The following is a 22,426-nucleotide window of genomic DNA, read 5'->3' as shown; positions in this document are numbered from 1 at the left end:
ATAAATTTATTTATTCTATTTATATCCCAACTTTCCTCCAAAAGGAGCCCAGGGCAACAGAAGTAAGAATTATCTCCCTTACAGGATCATGGATGAGACAGAGGGCTTATTCACCTTTCTTCTTGTTCTTCTGCTTTCCCACTGGGAAAAACTGCTCTTTAGTGCTCAATCAGAACAAACAGCAATTCGGGTTTTCCCCAGAATGCCATTAGTTCTGATATAACACGTGAGAGTAGGTTTGCCCTAGAAAAGAAGCAGGGCAAGGCGAAAACTGCTTGGATTCATGCCTAGAAAGCGTGGGTCAAGTTGGAAACCACTTGGACCCATGCTTTTTAGATATAGCACAAGTGTGGATGAGCCCAGAGAATGCAATATGCTTTCAACATTTAAAATGACACATCAACAATCATTAAATTTAGATCCACTCTGATCAACATCAACTAGATAGGTTTTGCCAGTATGCTCCCTTCTTCTGATAAACCTCTTCCTTCATCCATTGGACAAAGGGACAGGATAGGTGGCTAGTGGGCCCTGAAGAGCTTGGTCCTTATCAGGATGCAGGAAATATAGGGAAGGTTTATCATGAGAAGGTAAACAAGCATGACCCTGAACTGAAAATGTCATAGGGCAAGGTGGACAAACAGAAGTATCCTTCTGAATTCCAGTTGCGGGAAAGAGCAGGAGAGGAGAGTGCTCAGGTCCTACTAGGTGTTTGGATGGCCAGTGTGAAAAACAGAATTCTGGAGTAGATGGAGCATTGGTCCTATCCAGGAAGACTCTTCTTATGTTCTAAAGTTGGAGAAGGAAAGTAAGGCAAATTGGGTGCTCATTGTATGCAGCGCATCACCTATAGAAGACTTGACTGTACAAGAGATATGCATCAATGGCACAAATGAACAGGAATTGTAACAAGGAACCACATATTAATTGGGGGCTCTTAAAGGCAATGCAGCAGACAATTAAACTAAGAACAGCCAATTTATCATACAGGCAAAAAAAAAAAAAAAAAAAGCTTGTTGTCTAGGTTCCTGGTTCTAGAATATCTGTGTTTGATTTTGGCTCTGCTTCATCTTAGTTATACAGAAGATGGGGCCCTAGCTAGGATGCTAGAAAAAAATTCTTGTCTATAGTGGTAAGACTATTTACGCTGTGAACCGCCCTGAGATCTTCAGATGAATGGGGGGTATCCAGTGGTACCTCTGATTACAGACTGAATCCTTTCCGGAGGTTCGTTCATAATCAGAAATCATTCTCACCCTGAGGTGTGCTTTCGCTATTGGTGCTTCCCGCTCCACGCGTGCCCTGGGCGTGCAATTTTCGCCCACATCCTGGGGCAAAGTTTGTAACCAGGAGCACCTACTTTCAGGTCAGCGGAACCTGTAATGCGAAGTGTACTTAACCAGAAGCGTCTGTAACCAGAGGTACCACTGTACAAATTTAATGAATAATAAAAATTAAGAAGACTAAAACTTGACCCTTCAACTTAAGTCCAGTGGCATTTGTCTCAGTCAACATTCTCTCAATATTGTGACTGCCTAATTTATTTGTTAGGAATACTTTCAGAACTTCTTTAACCGTTCTGTGAATAATTTTCTGTTGCTTATCTATATCAGCCCTTGTGATCAATGGCACTGTTTTGTACCATGTGTCAGTATCCACGCAGTAAAACACAACTATTATGGACATTCAAAGAGCTGCTCAACTTCAAAGTAGACTCTTGTACCACATGGAGACACTGATCAGCATACCTCAGACATAAATTAATTCCCCTTTAGCCTGGGTGGTAGCCATAGTGATTCCTAATGTGACGACCTTGGACAGATATCCTATGAAGTGAACCAATGATTCATTTGCGGTTGAGCTTCACAATGGATTTGTTCCTTTGTTTATTAATTCATTTTTACCCATCTGAACACCTGGTAATACCACATGCATTCATCTTAATTACATCATGTAACTTTTCCTCTGGACAAGGCAATTGTGGTTAATTACTAATTACATCTTCTTGGAAGGGAAGGGAATTAATAAACTTGCCTCAGCCACACACCAGGAGACTGCTAATATCACTTGAGGGGTCTCAGCATCATCAGGAACTTTCAGAAACAGCTTAAATTCTCAATTTTTGTCACCAGAAACCCAGATGGAATTACTGTCCTAATTTATAGTCCTGTTGGAAGTGTGCTGCGCAATGCATAATAATAGAAGCAGAGGAAAGGAGAAATAGCATGACTGTGATCATATCACAAATCATGCACTATGCCCAGGAACTGACTAATACAAAGAATTACATATTTACATTTACATATTTTTTTGTGGTACAGGAGAGCTTGTAAAATGTAGCTTCTCTCAGACCCAGAACAAACAAACAGAAGAAGATGGAACTATTTAAAACAGGGTATCAATATGATCAGACAGCTATCAATTCTAACTAATCTCTTGAACAGGAATAGAGAAGCTGCAGTTGTCTAGATCAGGGGCAGGCAACCTAAGTTCTGTGGGCTGGATGCGGCCCAATTGCCTTCTCAATCCGGCCCGTGGACGGTCCGGGAATCAGCGTGTTTTTACATGAGTAGAATGTGTCCTTTTATTTAAAATGCATCTCTGGGTTATTTGTGGGGCCTGCCTGGTGTTTTGACATGAGTAGAATGCGTGCTTTTCTTTAAAATGCATCTCTGGGTTATTTGTGGGGCATAGGAATTCGTTCATTTCCCCCCAAAAAATACAGTACAGCCTACCACATGGTCTGAGGGACAGTGGACCGGCCCACAGCTGAAAAAGTTTGCTGACCCCTGGTCTAGATGATGCTGGAAATTCCCATCATCCCTAACCACCATGATCAAAAATCAATAGATGGGAGTTTAGACCAACAATGTCTGGAAAGCCACAGGTCCCCATCACATCTCTTGAAAGTCAGCTAGCTTCTTCCTAGAGAGGCAACATAACCTGCCATGTCTCTACCAAGGATGTTCCTAACCTAGGTTAGAGCCTCCCCTACCCCTCTCTAGCAGACAAGGCTCTCCTGACAGCCACATGCCACAAAGCAGGAATGGATGGAAATTCAGAAGGGACGGTAACACTACTGACAAAGCTGATATTGTACAAAGATGCTCAAGGCAATCCCATGTTTTTCTAGCCATCCGGAATGTGGCATGACAAGATCAAGGAACACCCTCAGAGTGCTCACCTTCCTAGTCCTTGTACTCTTCTCTTTGGTTTTCCCAAAGTTGTGACAAACCTCCCCTCGCCATTCTCTCCCAAACTCCCATCAAAGATGACTCATTTGGCTCGTCTCGAGTCCGGAACTCAGGAGGTGTTTTCCAGATTTGTAGGCAAGGCTATGCCGTGCACAGGTATAAAATGGACCACTACTCAATTCAAATTTAAATTATAAAGAGTTTTCAGCCACACTGAAAAAACAACAGTGAAACATAGAGGGTTTAGATTGTAACTATTTATTAAATTTGTATACCACACTATACCCTCAGGTCTTAGGGCGTTTCACAAGATAAAATCACAAAATACATAATCAAAACAAAAACAAAAACCACTCAATAAGAACCCCAACACATTTTAAAAGGGCATTGGGTGTCAGTCAGCCCAAAGTCTGGTTAAAGAGGAATGCTTTTGCCTGGCACCTAAAGGTGTATAATGAAGTTGAGAGTGACTTCGAGACCACCTAGGTCCAGCGACACACGAGTGTAGTCAATCCCTGCTAAAGGCAGTGCTCAAAGACGGCTCCTGTCAGCTGATTGGCAGTGACTTCAGGTCCCACAGCACTGGCTGCACTACAGTTTCTGATTGGGAATTCCAGAGTCCAGCTAATCTAAGCCTTTGGAATCTTCCTTTGCAGTGCAGCTTGAAAGATGGCACATCTGATGTCATGGTTATGACAGATGGTTGACAGGTGGGCAAAGTGACCGCTGCAGGAGGGGGAGCTAAGGATCTGACCCAATGGGCTGAAAAGGTTCCCACCGCTAGTCTAATACAGGGGTCAGCAAATATAAGGGCTGCAGGATAGATCCGGCCCATTGCCTTCAGGATCCGGCCCACAGATGGTCCATGGATTGGCATGGGCTGTGGGGATTCTGTTTTTGTGCTGCCTTTTTTTTTTTTGCGCCACCATATTTTTTTTTTGCGCCACTTCCCTCCCCTACCTCTCACATACCAGCTACTGACCCGTCCTGCGGCCCGCCGAGGGCTGCCAGTCTACAGCCACCATCCTGCCTGCGGGAGCCCTGGGGAAAGAGCGTGAGGAAGAGCTGCCACTGCAGCCATTGCCGCCACCACTGCAGAGGCACTGTGCATTGCAAGCGTGCCACCCGGCAAGCCCAGGCAAGCTCCAGCCCCGCAGGAGGAGCCGGGTGCGGAGCAAAGGGGCAAAACCAGAGAGCCGCTGCAATGAGTCCTGGCCTGGCGGGCTAGCTCCCAGCAGACCCAAGCACAGCCCACCACCAAAAGATGTGTCCGGCGAAAGTCCTCGAGGCTGAAGCACCAGGGAAGGGCTCCTGCTTCCCTTTCTGGGGAGAGGGGGAAGGGGCTAGGGGTGCTCAGATCACCGGTCCGGGAAGGTAAGCACAGCAGCTGGGGCTGGGGTATGGGGAGGACTACTTGCCCCCCTCGCCTCTTCTTCCAGCTACCCCCGCCCCGTGCTGCTTCTCCAGCCCGCCACAAGGTCTGAGGGACAGTGGACCGGCCCACTGTAATCACACAGTGGTACCTCTGGTTATGTACTTAATTCGTTCCAGAGGTCCGTTCTTAACCTGAAACCGTTCTTAACCTGAAGCACCACTTTAGCTAATGGGGCATCCTGCTGCTGCTGCGCCGCCGGAGCATGATTTCTGTTCTCATCCTGAAGCAAAGTTCTTAGCACAAGGTACTATTTCTGGGTTAGCGGAGTCTGTAACCTGAAGCGTATGTAACCCGAGGTACCACTGTACCTAGGGTTAAGAACTTTGCTTCAGGATGAGAACAGAAATTGAGTGGTGGTGGTGCAGCGGCAGCAGCGGGAGGCCCCATTAGCTAAAGTGGTACCTCAGGTTAAGAACAGTTTCAGGTTAAGAACGAACCTCCGGAACGAATTAAGTTCTTAACCCGAGGTGCCACTGTATATCTGACAGCCGATCTGTACTGAAATGTGATGCGTTGGGGCCACGTGGAATCATTATCGTGTAAAATTATCTCAGAGTATAATAACAGTTGCAGGAGAGACTTGAGCACCTTACATTTAGTTTCTGGCAAGATGCTGATACATTCATAAATTGGCACAGTTATAAACATTTTACTGGCAGGTAAGGAACAATGGGAGATGAGCTGCCTCTAAATCTTGTGTTGAGCATCGCAGGGGCTTTGTATGGCCCCATTAAACTTGCTGCTTTGTGCTGACACTTCTTAAGATGCTTTAATGAACTTTTAAAAAGAGAGGGAGAGAAGTTTCTCCAAGTTGAACTCCCATATATTTCTTTAATGCCGGTTTCTGACAGGCCCTGCTATTGCAGCACTTTCATGTCAACGCTACATGGACAGTGCTTCTGCTTAAAGACTCCCAGGCCTAACCCACAGCTGTAAGCTGTGGCTAAAATAACTAATGAAAAAAGAGGCAGCAGATATCAGAAGCCCAAATCCTCGAGCTACAGAGTTGCTAAGCACAGCAACCCTCATAATGATATTTGCAGCAGGACAGTGGTGAGAGCGTGCTAGATGTTATTGCGGTGCAAGAAAATACATTAATGTATTCTCTTTCTTGAGTTGGGAACTACCACACTTGCTTTGGTGAGTAAAATCAAATTTCAGAACACTTTCAGAGCTAGGACCTAGCTCGGTTGGTAGAGTATGAGACTCTTAATCTCAGGGCCATAGGTTCGAAACCCACACTAGACAAAAGATTCCTGCCTTGCAGGGGGTTGGACTAGATGACCCTCAGGGTCCCTTCCAACTCTATGACTCATTATCAAGCTTCCCTTACAGTTATGATAAAGCCTGGCTTGTGGCAGCTTTCAGTATTGCTCACTGACCAACACCATGGATCCTGGCAAGACAGGCCTGGAAAACCAGGAAACCCCCTCATCTTGAAGGAATCTGGTAACTACTAATTTTGCCTCTATAACCTGTGGGCGAAACAATTACAGTGGTACCTCGGGTTACAGACGCTTCAGGTTACAGACTCCGCTAACCCAGAAATAGTACCTCGGGTTAAGAACTTTGCTTCAGGTTAAGAACAGTTTCAGGTTAAGAATGGACCTCCAGAACAAATTAAGTTCATAACCAGAGGTACCACTGAATCAGGAGTAAAAGATGTCGTAATGCCACAATTGGGGGGGGGCACACACTGCAAGTGATCAATCTATTTGTTCATCCAATATATTCATGCTGAGAATTCTCTTGACACATATACATTTGTATTTGAAAAAGTAGGACCTGCAACGGAAGGTTGTGGTGTGAAGTGTTCCTGTTCAGTGTTCCAGTCAGTCACTTCCCCTCTTCCAGAATACTCCATTCTTTTCCCTTTCCCTCAGGCTGCTGATACCTCCCCCTTGCATGCAATATATATCCACGTTCACCTCTGGACTTTGGAAGTAGAAACAATATTTTAAGCAGTTTGATAGCTGGTCTGATGTTGTGCTTAAGAGCACACGGCGAGTATATTTTGTATTTCAACTCCATCATAAATTCATTGGATCAGACAAACCATTATCTTTAAGTTTTAATCTTGAAGTAGTTGCCAAGTTGTTCAAAGGATTTTTGAGATAAGGTATGGGAAGCACCACAAGCATTTAAGAAAAGCAGTACATACTATATTATTCATATTCTTTATGCCAAAGACACAAAGATTCTGCTGTAAATTTTAAAACTGGGCTAAGGTTTCTTTGGCACAGTTCCTTGTAACCATGAAGCCAGTCTGGTGTTTCAGTTCAATCTCAAATGCCTGTTGTTTGCAAGCAGCATAGCAGCCAACTCTTGAGTCATTCAGAAGCTTCTTTGAGGTTCTCCTGAGATCAATAACAGCAGACACAGTTCTTTGAACAATGGATCTATCCCTGTAACATGTAAATCACCTGTAGTATGAGCTGGAGATGAGTTGTAAGTACTGTCCAAATTCAGGCAGTTTGTGAGACACGCCATTTTGGACTGGCTTAATACATTTTTCTATTTTTCCTCAGCATTCTATCATTTCCTTATGCTCCATGCATCAATTTTTGCAGGGTGATGTTACTTGGCATTGTCTTGTGTGAACTGGAACATACTTTAAATTCGTTGCAATACGTGAGTTTGTTGGCAGATGCGCAAAGGTTCCTTGGCAGACCGGCCGATGTGGAAAGGGTTCCTTGAAAGCAGAAAGTTTGAAAGCCACAGCCTTCTACCCACAATACTGACGGCAGTGCCATCAATTCCAGGTCTTCAGAAAAATGCATGCGGCATTACATTCTTCATATCTGTACTTGAAAAGGAGATTTTTAAAACTTGTTTCAATAGCACTGACTCCAAATCTGCACACTATAGACTTAATGTTATAAATGAAGGCTTGTTATTCATGTCAAGCGACCACCTGGTATCACTTCAGGTTAACTAATGCATCTTTCTTGGATTTTCCCCCACCTACCCCCTTTTTTCTTTATTACCACGAACTACTTACAACACTTCTAATAGCTGGCATGTCAAAAAGCTGTTTGGGAATTCACCTTAACTGTACATCGGCCTGCCTCATGCGACCAAAGTCAATTAAAATTTAAAATTGAGCACTAAGTCTTATCATGCATTTTACATAGCATGTTTTGGTTCCAACATGATTTTCTCATTGGAGTCATTGGCCACCCAGGCACTTGCTTCTGCCTTCTCTAAATTATGTATTAGGTATTTTCATGTAGAAATCACCAACGTAACGGGAACCGCTCTGCCGATATACTCTGTCAACATATTTCCTTTTGTCTCCTGAACTGAGCATAGAGTCAAGAAACGAACATTTATTTTCTTCCAATTAAACCCCACCACCATGGATGAGGTATTTATGCATGTCTAATACCTGCACATATCCGAAGCGGCCGTTTGAATGAAAGAAAAAATAATATTTTTTTCTTCTAAAATGCTGGTGACCCTATTGCTCTGCTAAAAGGCACGTTGATTTCAGTGATGTCCTTAACAGAATGTGCTTTGAAGCAAATACGGAGTTGAATATTTAAATCAGGCCTTTGGCCTTCCAGTAGTTGTGGATTCTTCTGGTCATTTTGGCCATTTTGGCGTGTGTTCAGTCATTTTAAGAGTCCCCCCCCCCCAAGTGCTACAGCAAGCACCTAATTTGAATCAGGCTCCTTATCCCTTCTCTAGCAGGATTTTCCACTGGATCAGAGTCCCATCAGTGAATGGAAGGAGCCTTTTGTGCACTGAGTAGTAATTCTGTCTATATTTGGCTACAACTGGATGCCATTTTGAATCAAGATGGCGGGTGGAACCTTTGAAAAGTGCACTGATTTTGACCACTTATTTCACAACTGCACTCATTTTTTTATTTTTTGCTTCTTAGAATTTCCCAACAATGCTGTGTATAAGGCTGCTAGTAACTTATAAACTGAAAAACAGTTCAACATTTCCTGAAAACAGTAGTGCTATACTTCTAATAAACATGGATATAAGACGGAGTTAACAGAACTAATTATTAGAGGAGAAACAATGAAGAAAGTTGATCCAGGTATATTCTATGTGGCAAACAGGAACAGCACCACTTCTAAATGTACAAAAACCTCAAGAAAATTAAAAGATTCCAAAAGATCCCATTATACAAAGCATTCTTTTGAGTAGTTCCAAAGGAGTAAAAACATACTAATGTATTAAGAAGACTTGCAAAGGGTGCCAAAACAGACCTCTTTCATATACATGAAACATTAATCCACATTTAATAAAAGTTCACACTGTGGTATTATAAATGAAGGGGTTATTTGACTAATAATACCAAGACATTTTAAACTGTGAATCTGGGGTATTAGATTTTCCTCTCTTCTTTAGAACTTGCAACGGGAAAAATATTTTTGGTACATAAGAAAATACTACTACGTTAATGATTCTGAAGCAAGGAAAAATTAATCAAAGGAAGCGAGTGCATCCTCCATTAAGAGGAATATGTTGGCTACAAAGCTTAATTGCTGCTGCTTTCACAGGAACAACTGCTGCAGCCAGGATACATCTACAGTTAAGAATGTTCTATGTCAGCATTAACAGTGTTTCCTTGCAACCCATATTTTCAGTAATATTGATTTAATTTCTTTCATCTAGACAAAATACAGTTAACCATACATTATTGATTCAGGACATTCTTCTTCAGCTTCTACCACATATTCATTTTGTGTTACAATAGTAACATTGCTATAAAATGTCAATCCCTGACACATGACTAAAAAGTATTGGGTGGTTTCCAACCAAGCAGTTCCATCAGCAGGGCTGTCTTAAGCATATGTGGTGCCGGGGTGCAAGGATCCACCTGGCACACCCACCCACCCTGGTTGCCTAGTCCCAGGCGCACAGGAGGGCGGAACTGGCCAGCCGCCTCAGCTTCTTGGTGGCTTGGTCTCCCCCGAACTCACTGCGCAGAGCCGCCTGCAGCAGAACAGCTCCAACTGATGGACGGGCTCTTCCCCAGACTCAACTCTCGGGCCCTGGACTCTCGGTCTAGCGCCCCTGAGAGCCCGGCACCTGGGTGCCCCGCACCCCTAGCACCTGTGGGTAAGACGGCCCTGTCTGTCAGTGCAAGGATTTACATTTGTGCAACTGAACATCCTCTTTCTCTCTCTGCATAACCTCCCCAAATGTGCTCTGGAGGGTTGAGGGAACCCCCAGAACACATCTAGGTGGCGCATGTGGGGTGCAAGAAAGACGTGAGGCACAGTTCCTTCGTGGAGCCCAACGTCCTTGCATTAATGGAACTACTTTGTCAGATACCACCCATTATTATTATTTATTTACACTTATATACCACCTTTTTTTCTAAAGGAGCTTGGGGCAGTGCACAACGTAAAAAACACAGTCAATATTTAATAACTAAAAATTACAATCCTTAAAAACAATATTAAAAATCGGTATTAATAACAAAACTGATGAATCCCAGAGAGTTTGTTGCCCAAATGCACGGATGAATTGGTTTTTAATTGACATCTGAATATTAACATTGTGAGGCGCAACTGCACTTCCCTGGGGAGGAATTCCACAGTCAGGGAGCCACCACTGTGAAGTCCCTGTCTCAGACAACGGCCCCACAGGCCATATCAACCAGTGGGATCGTGAAGAGGGCCTTATCTGCCAAACTAAGAACACAGGCTAGACGATATTGGGGAGATGCTTTATTATGTATCAGTACCTATCTCCTAAATTTGTCCTGGTAGGTCAAAGGTGGGCAGTGAAGAGCTTTAAGGATCAGTGCCTCCTGGTCCCATCTAGCCGACTTGCTCAACAGCTAGGCTGTTTTGCATTAGCTGTATTTTGCATGAGGTGAGGCTATCAGATTGTCTTCATGGTTCCAGTAGTAGATAGGTAGCCGTGTTGGTCTGCCATAGTCAAAATAAAAAAATTCCTTCCAGTAGCACCTTAAAGACCAACTAAGTTAGTTCTTGGTATGAGCTTTTGTGTGCATGCACACTTCTTCAGATATGGTATCTGAAGAAGTGTGCATGCACACGAAAGCTCATACCAAGAACTAACTTAGTTGGTCTTTAAGGTGCTACTGGAAGGAATTTTTTTAGATTGTCTTCATGGTAGCTCATGTAAAGTGCACTGTAGCAATCCCATTGTGAGGTTCTTCAAGCATGGCTTACTGTGGCCAGGCTGTAGGAAACACAGGTTGCAACTCACAGGAAGCCAAACTATGGCTGATCAGGACTGCAGAAGCATGCAGGCTCCTGGAGTGAGATTTGCACCCGCTTTGCTGCTCTCTGTTCCCTTCTAGCTCTGTGCAGCAGCTAAACCAAGATTTGGCTTAGTGTGTTGCCTGATCATGGTTAAGCTCCTAATCATCATCTATGGTTGGCTGCAGCTTTCTAGCTCACATCCATTGCATGTTTTGGAGATGCCTTCTCCCCTGACAATGTACATGCTAATCACATACAAGTGTACTGTAGTGTGTAATTGCTCTCCTGAGTGACAGGACAAAATACCTTGTTCTCCGATGATCCATTTACTAGTCTGTTCTTACCTCCCGCAATGTGACATCCCGCAATGTGAACTGGACATGAAGGTTTATATGATATATTGTTTAATCAGAACAAGAAATTAAACGGGGGAAAATGTTAAAATTATTATTTCATTCCCACTGTTGTTGCAAATCAAAATCCCCATACTGGAATTTTCTCTTCTAACCGCTGCCTTGTAAAAAATTTTGTTCCTTGTGCAGTAATGCCAAAAGCCTCCCATAAAAAAAAATTAAAGAAGCCATAATAAAGATCACAGACTGATAAACAGGGGTGAGAGTATGGGGGAACGGATATCTCTTGTTTATTCCCTGATGGTCCAGGCATTCTGCTTTTCATTATTATTATAATGTTTGAACTCCTTGGCAAGTTGCCACCTGAACTTTGTCCATTATGAAAAGAGATGATTGTCTGGATTAAATCCATATCAAACTCCACTTCATCATTTTAAAGGATTCTTTCTTTTTTAAAAAAAATAAACCTAATTCTACATGACATTGCTAAATTTTAACATTATTTACTAAGAGCTCCATTCTTCTGAGCTTGCGTTTGTTTTTTGGCATGGGCTTGTCATATAAACCATTCTTAAGAAGGTGCTCCTTGCTGTGATGAACTTGCGCGCCGTGTTGAAGCTGAAAAGAACAGAGGGCTTGAAGAGGGCGGAGGACAGTCTGGAAAAAAGGAGACAGATGGAGACAGAGAGAGAGAGAAAAAAGCTTTAATACATAGGTTTCAGATATTATTTCATCTTGAGTTAACACAGGCTTGTCATTGCACCAAGTATATGACTGATGTCCCACTCCTGAGCACACTGGAACTCACACTGATTTCAAAGGGAGCTTCCACTGAATTAGGCTCAAGCTTGCAGGCTGGATTTTATCACATGTTGAGATGAAATATTTAATATACTGAAATGTGTGCTTGATATAAAAATGATCAGAAGAATTGCAAGCACATTGTTTAAAATAGTTGCAGATCTTAATACAATGCTTTTTGTTGTTGTCGTCGTGCTCTAAGCTTCCTGGACATATTTCTTTGTGTTCCTAATTTTGGCTCTACTGTGTTGGTGCTAGGCAAAAGTGGGAAGGTGGAGGCGGCGGGAACGAAACAGAAAACTACATTTTTTCTTGCAAAGGGAAATACAGGAAGGGTAGGCAGAGTTTTGAACTTTATCAACCCTGAATGTAAAGGTAAAGGTAAAGGACCCCTGGACGGTTAAGTCCAATCAAAGGCAACTATGGAGTGCAGTGTTAATCTCTCTTTCATGGCGAGAGAGTCGGCATTAATTCACAGACAGCTTTCTGGGTCATGTGGCCAGCATGACTAAACCGCTTCTGGTGCAACAGGACACCGTGACAAGTGCCAGGGTGCACGGAAACGCCATTTACCTTTCCGCTGCAGCAGTATCTATTTATCTACTTGCACTGGTGTGCTTTGGAACTGCTAGGTTAGCAGAAGCTGGGAAATAGCAACAGGAGCTCACCCTGTTGCGCAGATTCGAACCATCGACCTTCCGATCAGCAAGCCCAAGAAGATAAGTGGTTTAGATCATGGCACCACCCACTCCCTTACTCTGAATGTGCAAAGGGCTGTTAAACAGTGTGCTAGTATTTAGTACACCTTCATATTCTAAATACACACGGGATATATTTTATTCCATAAAACTGGGAGTAAAGAAACACCAAAATTCATGTTTTTCATTGCTAAACGCAATTCAGATAGGTTTGAAACAACCTGTACCCATTAACAATTCAGCAAACGTTGGCTACAAATCTTAGTACAGTGGTACCTCCGATTACAAGGGATGCGGGTGGCGCTGTGGGTTAAACCACAGAGCCTAGGACTTGCCGATCAGAAGGTCGGCGGTTTGAATCCCCGTGACAGGGTGAGCTCTCGTTTCTCAATCCCTGCTCCTGCCAACCTAGCAGTTCAAAAGCACGAAGTGCAAGTAGATAAATAGGTACCACTCCAGCGGGAAGGTAAACGGCTTTTCCGTGCACTGCTCTGGTTCGCCAGAAGCAGCTTAGTCATGCTGGCAACATTACCCGGAAGCTGTACGCCGGCTCCCTTGGCCAATAAAGCGAGATGAGCACCGCAACCCCAGAGTCGTCCGCGACTGGACCTAATGGTCAGGGGTCCCTTTACCTTTACCTTACCTCCGGTTACGAACTTAATTTGTTCCAGAGGTCCGTTTGCAACCCAAAACCGTTCTTAACATGAGGTGCGCTTTCACCAATGGTGCCTCCCGCTGCTGCCGCACCGCCAGCACATGACTTTCGCTCACATCCCGGGGCAAAGTTCGCAACCGGGAGCATCTACTTCCGGGTTAGCGGAGCTCATAACCCAAAGCATTTGTAAGGAGGGCAATATGTAACACAAGGTTCCACTGTAGCTTGAAACAGAAACCTGGCAGGTTACCTAAGATTGGGTATCCATCGCTGTGAAGGCCATAAACTCATTTAAAGACCTGGAGTGAGGAACTGCATCTGGAGGGGGGGGCACAGATCCTTATCTCCCTCACCACCTAGTGGGTCACGTTTGTAGTCACGTGACATCACAATTATCACCAGGTGACCCATTTCCCCTTGCCAGCATGGTTTGAAATCAAGCCGTGCAGGCCAAGGAACACTACTTTGTACAGGCAGAAGTACAAAGCTTTGCAGGCATCACAAACTCTGGTCCCAGCCAAGCTGCCCCACACCTGACAATCAGGTGATTGATAAAGCCTGTAAACCCTACTTTCAACTGAGTCACACCTTTACCTGTCAGGTGTAGGGCAGGTAGGCGTGGTGGCTGCCCAAATGATGCTGGATGACAGCTCTCCCTATCCCTGGCCATGGTGATGGATGCTGATGGGAGATGGAGGGTCAAGGTTCCCGAGCCCTGTCCCAGAGCCTATTTATTCTGAAAACCCACAATGAGAAACAGTCATTATAGTACTGTTTCTTAGGATTCTCATTTGGAGTGCTAACAATCATGTAGCATTTCCAGTGTTAGTTACCAAAGTGTATTGGAGACGTTTTAGAATCTTGACAGAGTCTTCCATCACAGACCCATGAGATCCACTAGCACAGCAAAGGCTAATGTCTTATTGTTGGTTCTTTGACCCAGTAGAATAAACTTAAACTCCAGAGCTGTCATGTTCCCAATTCTTATAATGACATCTGACAGTTTTAAGCTGATTAGTAGATTGAAATAACCCAGTGGGTCATACGCTGAGGCTAGAAGAATGCTTCGAGTCATTGGGATGAGTTTACAAATATATTTTAATCTTCAAGCTCACTTCAAGGGTTGTTTAGGTCATCTTTGCAGAGTATCTCATGCAGGAATGATTATTAATTGCTTGGTTGAAATTGGATTGGCAGTGACTTATTATTCTTTGGGGTTCACCACAGATGCCTTTGGACCACAGAGTAGCTGTTTAACCTATTTATAAACATTTATGTATTTCATTACCGTGAAAGAAGATAATTGCTTAGCCTGACTTCAACAACCTTTGTTTCGGCATGAGATGTTATGAAATATAAGAAAAGGAGAGTTATGTAACCTCAGAGGGGAAAGAGGAGTGGCACACTTTTCAGTCTAACAACACTAATACCTTTATTCTGCTTTTGTAAATAGAACAAAGAACCAAGGGTCTAAATTTGGTACTATACATATGTCTGTGATTCACTTTAGAATAGAACCTATAAATATTTTTGCTGACTTTTAAAAACATTGTTTAAAAAAGATGTAATTTGCACCGTAATCCTAACTATGTCTACTTCAGAGTAAGTTCTACTGAATTCAACTGGCCTTACTCCCAGGTAAATGGGATTAGGGTTGCAACTTTACTTAGAACATAGTTAAATGTATGGAATGAAGTATCCCAAAAGCAGTACTTATGTAGCTGCTTTTGACAGATGTTGATGTATGGCATGCAAGGAAGTGCAAAATGCTTAGGAGAGCTTTGCTTCTCCCTTCTGTTAAATCTCTGAAGTTAACAATTTGCAACTATAAATATGCATGGTATATGGTCCTTGGCCAATAAATACAGCCAATAAATACAGCCCTGTTTGTGAAACAGCCTTGTGAAATAGCCTTGTTCTCACCCTATTATTCCATTAGCAGAGTAAAATTACCTACTTCTTTAATACCATCATTCTTCTCCATGATGGCCAGGGAAATAGCTGCACATTCAAGTGTAGACAGGCATGCATTTGTAGGCTGGGTACGAATTACATACTGACTTGAAAGGCTAGTTCTCAGCTGCACCTGAAAACAACAACAATTGTAGATTAAAGGAACAACTAATTACAGGAGCTCTCTATTTTGAAAAGCAGTCCTTAAAATATGCACCATTATACTTTGCAGTAGTTGAGAATTATAATAGGTATATACTATAGTGCAGGCATAGTGTGCTGGCCCCGGGGGTAAGGTACCGTGAATGTAGCAGAGTCCACACGAAGCGGGGCGAGGTCCGATGCAGAGAGACGGGCGGGGAACAGGAACGCTGGAACAGAAGGCTGAGCAGGTAACAGGAACACCGGATGGTCGGGAACAGGAGGCCGAGCAGGAAACAGGAGTACTGGATAGTCAGGAACAGGAAGCCGAGCAGGGATCAGGAGTACCGGTTAATCAGGAACAGGAGGCCGAGCAAGGATCAGGATCACAGGAAGGTCCGAAGCCAACAACGACGTTGCTCCCGCAACCTGGGGCCGGGATGAGTGGGCTTTTATCCTCTTCTAAGGTCAGGGGCGGTCCCGACCCCCAGGAGCCCCGCCTACCTTGGCCTTAAGGCGAGCACTCCTCCTGGGGGCAACTAGTTCCCTTCGCCTCTCTGCCCTAAGCCTCTGCAGATCAGGAGAGGCCGAAGGGTTACTGGGCCCTGGAGGAGGCTCACCTGTGGCCACTGAGTCATCAGGCTCCTCTGGGGCCAGGAGGACTTCACCTGGGGCCAGCTCCTGCTGCACTGCCACAGGTGCAAGCTCTTCAGCCTCTAGGCCTTGCCCCAGTTCAGCCGGCCCTGGGGGCGGGGACTCCTGTGCAGGCTGGGATTCCTCTGTTTCATCCTCCGAATCGGAATCCCAGGCCATCACACCATCCCCCCTCCCAGGCCCCCCCCTCAACCGAGGGTCCGGACCCGGCTTGCCGGGGTACGTCGCATGGAACTCTCGGAGGCAGGCAGGTGCGTGGACGTTGGCCGCTGGTTCCCAGGAACGGTCCTCCGGTCCGTACCCCTTCCAGTCAATGAGATACTGTAGCTTTCCCCTGCGGTATCGGGAGTCCAGGATGCGTTCCACCTCGTACTCAGGCTCTCCCCGAACCAACACTGGCTGCGGTTGGGGACGGTTCGGGTGGAACTCGTCGGGTGGGGCCACAGGACTCAAAAGGGACCTGTGGAAGACCGGGTGAACCTTCAGGGTTGTGGGTAACCGGAGACGGAATGCCACAGGAGAGACTTGGTCCACGATAGGGAACGGGCCGGTGAAGCGGGCGTCCAACTTCCGCGAAGGTCGAGAGGGGTGGAGATGGCGAGTAGAGAGCCAAACCAGGTCACCGACGCGAAGTTCCGGCCCCACCTGGCGGTGGCGGTCGGCCTGGGCTTTGTACGCTTCCTTGGCCTGGTGCAGTTGCTCCACCAAAAGCTGTTGCTGGGACTGGAGCTCTTGAAGCCACTCCGTCACTGCCGGGACCGCGGATGCCGGCAGCACCTCTGGAAACAGCCGTGGATGATAACCATAGCTGGCCTGGAACGGGGTCTGCTGGGTGGACGCATTCACCGCGTTGTTATAGGCGAACTCCGCCAATGCCAGGTGGTCGACCCAGTCATCCTGCTGGTAGCTGCAGTAACACCGGAGGTACTGCTCTAGCACCGCGTTCGCCCGTTCCGTCTGGCCATCGGTCTGTGGGTGGTAGGCTGACGAGAGGCAGACCTCTGTCCCGAGGGTCTGGTGTAATGTTCGCCAGAACCGGGATGTGAACTGAACGCCCCGGTCGGACACCACGCGCTCAGGTAGTCCATGCAGGCGGAAGACATGCTGAAGGTACAGCTGCGCAGTTTCCTTGGCTGTGGGTACAGATGGACAGGGAGCGCAGTGTACCATCTTGGTGAAATGGTCGGAGAAAACCAGAAGGCAGGTACAGCCACGAGACGAGGGTAATTCCACTATAAAGTCCAACGAAACCGTGTGCCAAGGGCGCGGTGGAACTGGCAATGGCTGAAGTAGGCCGGGGGGTCGCCCGGTAGGACCCTTGGCGCGACGGCAGACATCACAACCAGCAACGTAGCGAGCCACGTCAGCCTTCAGGCGGGGCCACCAAAACTCCCGACTGACCAAATGGGTGGTCCGATACCGTCCAAAGTGCCCTGCTGCTGGGGCATCATGGGCCATCCGGAGAACCTCCAGCCGTAGTGGCCCTGGCGGGACGTACAGACGACCGTGGTGCAGCAGCAGGCCCTGATGCAGGACCAGCCCCGGATATTGTGGACTGGACCCTTCAGCCAGCTCCCGGAGACGATCCTGGGCCCAAGCGTCGACCCGCTGCTGTTCCCGCACCCGAACCTGCAGTGGCTGCGCCTCCTGGGTGGCCAGGAATGCAGCCGGAGGTAGAATCGTGGTGGGTTCTGCTTGCTGTACCATGTCTGCGTTGTCTTCAGGTTTCCGGGACAGAGCATCCGCCTTCTGATTCTGAGAGCTAGGGATGTAGCGGATCCGAAACTGGAACCGGGAAAAGAACAACGCCCACCGGATCTGTCTTTGGTTCAGCTTGCGGGTGGTCTGGAGGTACTCCAGGTTCCGGTGGTCGGTTCTCACCTCCACCGGATGTCGTGCCCCCTCAAGATGGTGGCGCCAGACCTCGAAGGCTACCTTGATAGCCAGTAGTTCCCGCTCCCACACAGTATAGTTACGCTCCGCTGGGAGGAGCTGGCGGGAATAGAAGGCGCAGGGTAAAAGTGGCGCTTCCGGTCCGTGCTGCTGAGACAAGACGGCACCGAGAGCCGTACTGGAGGCGTCAGTCTCTACCACAAAGGGTCGAGAAGGATCCGGATGCTGCAAGATTGGCGCTCTCTGGAAACAGGCCTTCAACCCTTGAAACGCCTCCTCCGCCTCCTTGTCCCAGGAAAACGGCGTCTTGGGGCGCAGTAGTCGGGTCAACGGGGTGGTGCGGTGAGCATAGTCCGCAATGAAGGTTCGGTAATAGTTGGCGAACCCCAGGAAACGCTGTAGGTCCTTGCGGTTCCGAGGTGCCGCCCATTCTCGAACCGCTGCCACCTTCCCAGGATCCATCTGCACCCCACCTGGTGAGAGTCGGTGACCCAGGAAGTCCACTGACCGCTGATGAAACTCGCACTTGCTGAGCTTTGCATACAGACGATGCTCGCGCAAGCGCTGCAGCACGGTCCGGACATGGCCTTCGTGGCACGCCGGGTCACGGGAGTAAACCAGAATGTCATCCAAGTACACCACCACATACTTGTCTAGCAAGTCCTGGAACACGTGGTTGATGTACCGTTGGAACACAGCAGGCGCGTTGCACAAACCAAAGGGCATAACCAGGTATTCGAACTGTCCGTACCGGGTCCCAAATGCGGTCTTCCACTCATCCCCGGCGCGGATCCGAATCAAATTGTAGGCACCCCGGAGGTCTAGCTTGGTGAACACCTGCGCCCCTTGCACCCGCTCCAGTAACTCCGAAATAAGGGGCAAAGGGTACCGGTCCGGGATGGTGATTTTGTTCAGGGCCCGGTAATCATGGCAAAGGCGGAGCTCCCCACATTTCTTTTTAACAAAGAGCACTGGCGCAGCAGTGGGCGAGGTAGAAGGCCTAATGAACCCACGCTCCAGGTTCTTGCGCAAGAAGTCCTGTAAAGCCTCGCGCTCTGGCTCGGTTAACGAGTATAAGCGACTCACCGGTAGAGGCGCTCCGGGCTGGAGGTCTATGCCACAGTCAAAGGACCGATGCGGCGGTAGCTGGTCTGCCCCCCGTTCCTCAAACACGTCGTGATAGTCCCGGTATTCAGCGGGGAGCGTTGCAGCAACCTCCTCAGTGGGCGCAGCTGCTAGCATCTCAGTCTCAGCCGGAGAACTGGGGTCTGGGAAGTGTACAGTCCGTTTGACCCAGTCAATCCGCACATTGTGAGCCTCCAGCCAGTCCATCCCAAGCACCAGGGGGAACCGGGGCATGGAGGCAATATCCAGAGTTCGCATCTCACGGTGCTGCTGGAGGCACAGGACCAGGGGCTGGGTCTCCTGAGTGACGGCACCCGAACGCAGGGGCCGTCCGTCGATTGCCTCCACCTGCACCGGTTCTGGCTTGTTCCGCAGTGGCACCCGATGCTGGGCAGCAAAAGCAGCGTCCATATAAGAGCGGGTTGCGCCCGAATCCACCAGTGCATGGGTAAGAATCCATGGCCCTCCTGGAGGGTATAGATGTACCGGAACCATAAGGTGTTGTAATTCAATTGGTGCGGCCCCATTCTGTGCTGTTTGGGACCCCCGGTAGCCAGGGCCATCAGCTACTGGGGTTTGGTGGTTTCCCTGTGGCTGGTGTTTCTCAGGACAGGACCTTGCATAGTGTCCGCTTCCGCCACAATAGAGACAAAGATTCCCCTCCCGACGCCGCGACTTCTCTGCGGGGGAGAGGCGTGGCCGCACTGCCCCAAGCTGCATAGGTTCCTCCAATGACTTAGCTGGGCCCGTGGGGCTGCTGGTCGACACTGGGGCCAAGAACTGGAGGTGCCGGCGGTCCCGAGCCTGACGCCGGTCCTCTAGCCGATCGTCAATCTGTAGACTCCATTGGATAAGGGTGTCTAGCGTGGTGGGGCGTTCCATCGTGGCCAGCTGGTCCAGTATCTCATCTGAAAGCCCCTCGAGATACTGGTCCCGGAGAGCCGAGTCGTTCCAGGTCAAGTCCTGTGCCAGCAGCCGGAATTCTGTGGTGTATGCGGCCACCGTGGACTTGCCCTGTCTCAACCGCCGAATCGCCCGGTTGGCTTGACTCCCTTTCTGGGGGTTGCCGAACGCGGCCTCCAAACGATTGCAAAACCCCGTATAGTCTGCCAGCAAGGGGGAGTCTTGCCTGAGTAGCGGCAACGCCCACTTGGCCGCCTGGTCCTTTAACAAACTAATCAAAAAGTGCACCTTGGTGCGGTCGTCAGGAAAGTTCCGAGCTCGCCCCTGAATATATAGCTTGGCCTGGGCCAGGAACATAGGAAAGCTGGCCGGGGCTCCATCAAATTTCTCAGGCAAAGCCACTGGGTACTTGCCAGGAGTCGGGGCGTCGGCCCCAGGAGCCGGTAGGGCTTCTAAGCGTCGCTGAAGTGCCACGACCGCGTCACTGAGCTGCTGCACGGTGTGAGTTAAGGCCTGGTTCTCCTGGACCAAAGTCACCAGTGCAGCCGCCTGGTCCTCCATGGCCTCTGGCTCTTCCCGAACGCACCCCTACGAAGGGGGAGTGCGGGTGTGGCGGGAGCAAACTGTGCTGGCCCCGGGGGTAAGGTACCGTGAATGTAGCAGAGTCCACACGAAGCGGGGCGAGGTCCGATGCAGAGAGACGGGCGGGGAACAGGAACGCTGGAACAGAAGGCTGAGCAGGTAACAGGAACACCGGATGGTCGGGAACAGGAGGCCGAGCAGGAAACAGGAGTACTGGATAGTCAGGAACAGGAAGCCGAGCAGGGATCAGGAGTACCGGTTAATCAGGAACAGGAGGCCGAGCAAGGATCAGGATCACAGGAAGGTCCGAAGCCAACAACGACGTTGCTCCCGCAACCTGGGGCCGGGATGAGTGGGCTTTTATCCTCTTCTAAGGTCAGGGGCGGTCCCGACCCCCAGGAGCCCCGCCTACCTTGGCCTTAAGGCGAGCACTCCTCCTGGGGGCAACTAGTTCCCTTCGCCTCTCTGCCCTAAGCCTCTGCAGATCAGGAGAGGCCGAAGGGTTACTGGGCCCTGGAGGAGGCTCACCTGTGGCCACTGAGTCATCAGGCTCCTCTGGGGCCAGGAGGACTTCACCTGGGGCCAGCTCCTGCTGCACTGCCACAGGTGCAAGCTCTTCAGCCTCTAGGCCTTGCCCCAGTTCAGCCGGCCCTGGGGGCGGGGACTCCTGTGCAGGCTGGGATTCCTCTGTTTCATCCTCCGAATCGGAATCCCAGGCCATCACACCTAGGCAAACTCAGCCCTCCAGATGTTTTTGGCCTACAACTCCCATGATCCCTAGCTAACAGGACCAGTGGTCAGGGATGATAGGAATTGTAGTCCCAAAACATCTGGAGGGCCGAGTTTGCCTATGCCTGCTATAGTGCAACGTTTTTTGGTTATAATTCACTAATAATCTTTAAAAATAGTTATATATTAAATAGTAACGCAAACAGTATTTAGAATAAATTTGGTCTTTACATTTAGCACAGCTGTTTATGAAGCTTTGCTGAACAGCAGTCTAAAAATACTTTAAATAAATTTTAAAAAGTCACAATAATAATGTTTTTGAAAAACATGATTCTGAAACTCTGGTTTGAATCTGCTATATTATTATCATTTCCTATATTGATTTAAATCCTGCCATTCTATTTGTTCACGTGTTATATTTCACAGTAAAAACTTTTTTTAGAACCTAAACCATTTTAAAATACCGTATAGGGTTAATTTTTTAAAAATGTACTTGCAAAATATTTTATAAATGAAAATTAGTACACTGTTATAAAAAGGTACAATAAAAAATGAATTCATGTGATTTATTGGAGAGTTTTAATATATCTTTGCAGACTTTAAAAATACTTTAAGTTGATTAATTAGTTCTGCCTTAAGTGATAAGCACTTCACACTATCACATATGTTTAAACATTTTTCAAGAAAGACAAATGCCAATCTCCCATTAGGCTGTGTGTTTTATCAGCTGCAAAGGCTTTCACCGGATTTATAAACAGCCTCTGAAAAATGACACAGTAGCCTTTGCGATAGTATTCAGACATTATTCATTATGATCCTTCAGATTCAGACATAATAGCATGGAATGGCTTTGGATGGAAAGCCAAAGTAGCACATCCTCTTAATATTCATATCAATGATGATAAAAGAGTTGATACAGAGAGAGTCTGAAGTGTCGAGACACATGCAAAATCCATTGCCTTTGAAATTTTTCTTAACACTTCATCCTGCAGAGACTCCTTTTTCCACAAACACTTCCTTAACGTGTGCAGCGCCTAACTCCAACACCCCTTCCCAATACAGTGCAACCTCGGTTTTCGAACGTAATCCGTTCCGGAAGACCGTTCAACTTCT

The 22,426-nt window shown here is 47.2% G+C and overlaps 1 protein-coding gene across 1 annotated transcript in view; it reads right to left on the bottom strand.

Moving 5' to 3' along the window:
- Positions 1–10,723: 10,723 nt before the first annotated feature.
- DTWD2 (DTW domain containing 2) overlaps positions 10,724–22,426 on the bottom strand; it is an 88,633-nt gene continuing 76,930 nt past the window's right edge. Inside the window, exons 5-6 of the mRNA XM_083464635.1 lie at positions 15,291–15,419; positions 10,724–11,836 (exon numbers count right to left, since the gene is read on the bottom strand). Coding sequence (XP_083320761.1) covers positions 11,666–11,836; positions 15,291–15,419 — 300 coding nt within the window. The 3' untranslated portion in view covers positions 10,724–11,665. The remainder of the gene's footprint in view (positions 11,837–15,290; positions 15,420–22,426) is intronic.

The sequence above is a fragment of the Podarcis liolepis genome (genome assembly GCF_965112155.1).
Source record: "Podarcis liolepis genome assembly, chromosome: 11".
NCBI lineage: Eukaryota > Metazoa > Chordata > Lepidosauria > Squamata > Lacertidae > Podarcis > Podarcis liolepis.
Note: the sequence above shows the minus strand (reverse complement) of the source record. Positions and strands in the feature narration are given on the sequence as shown.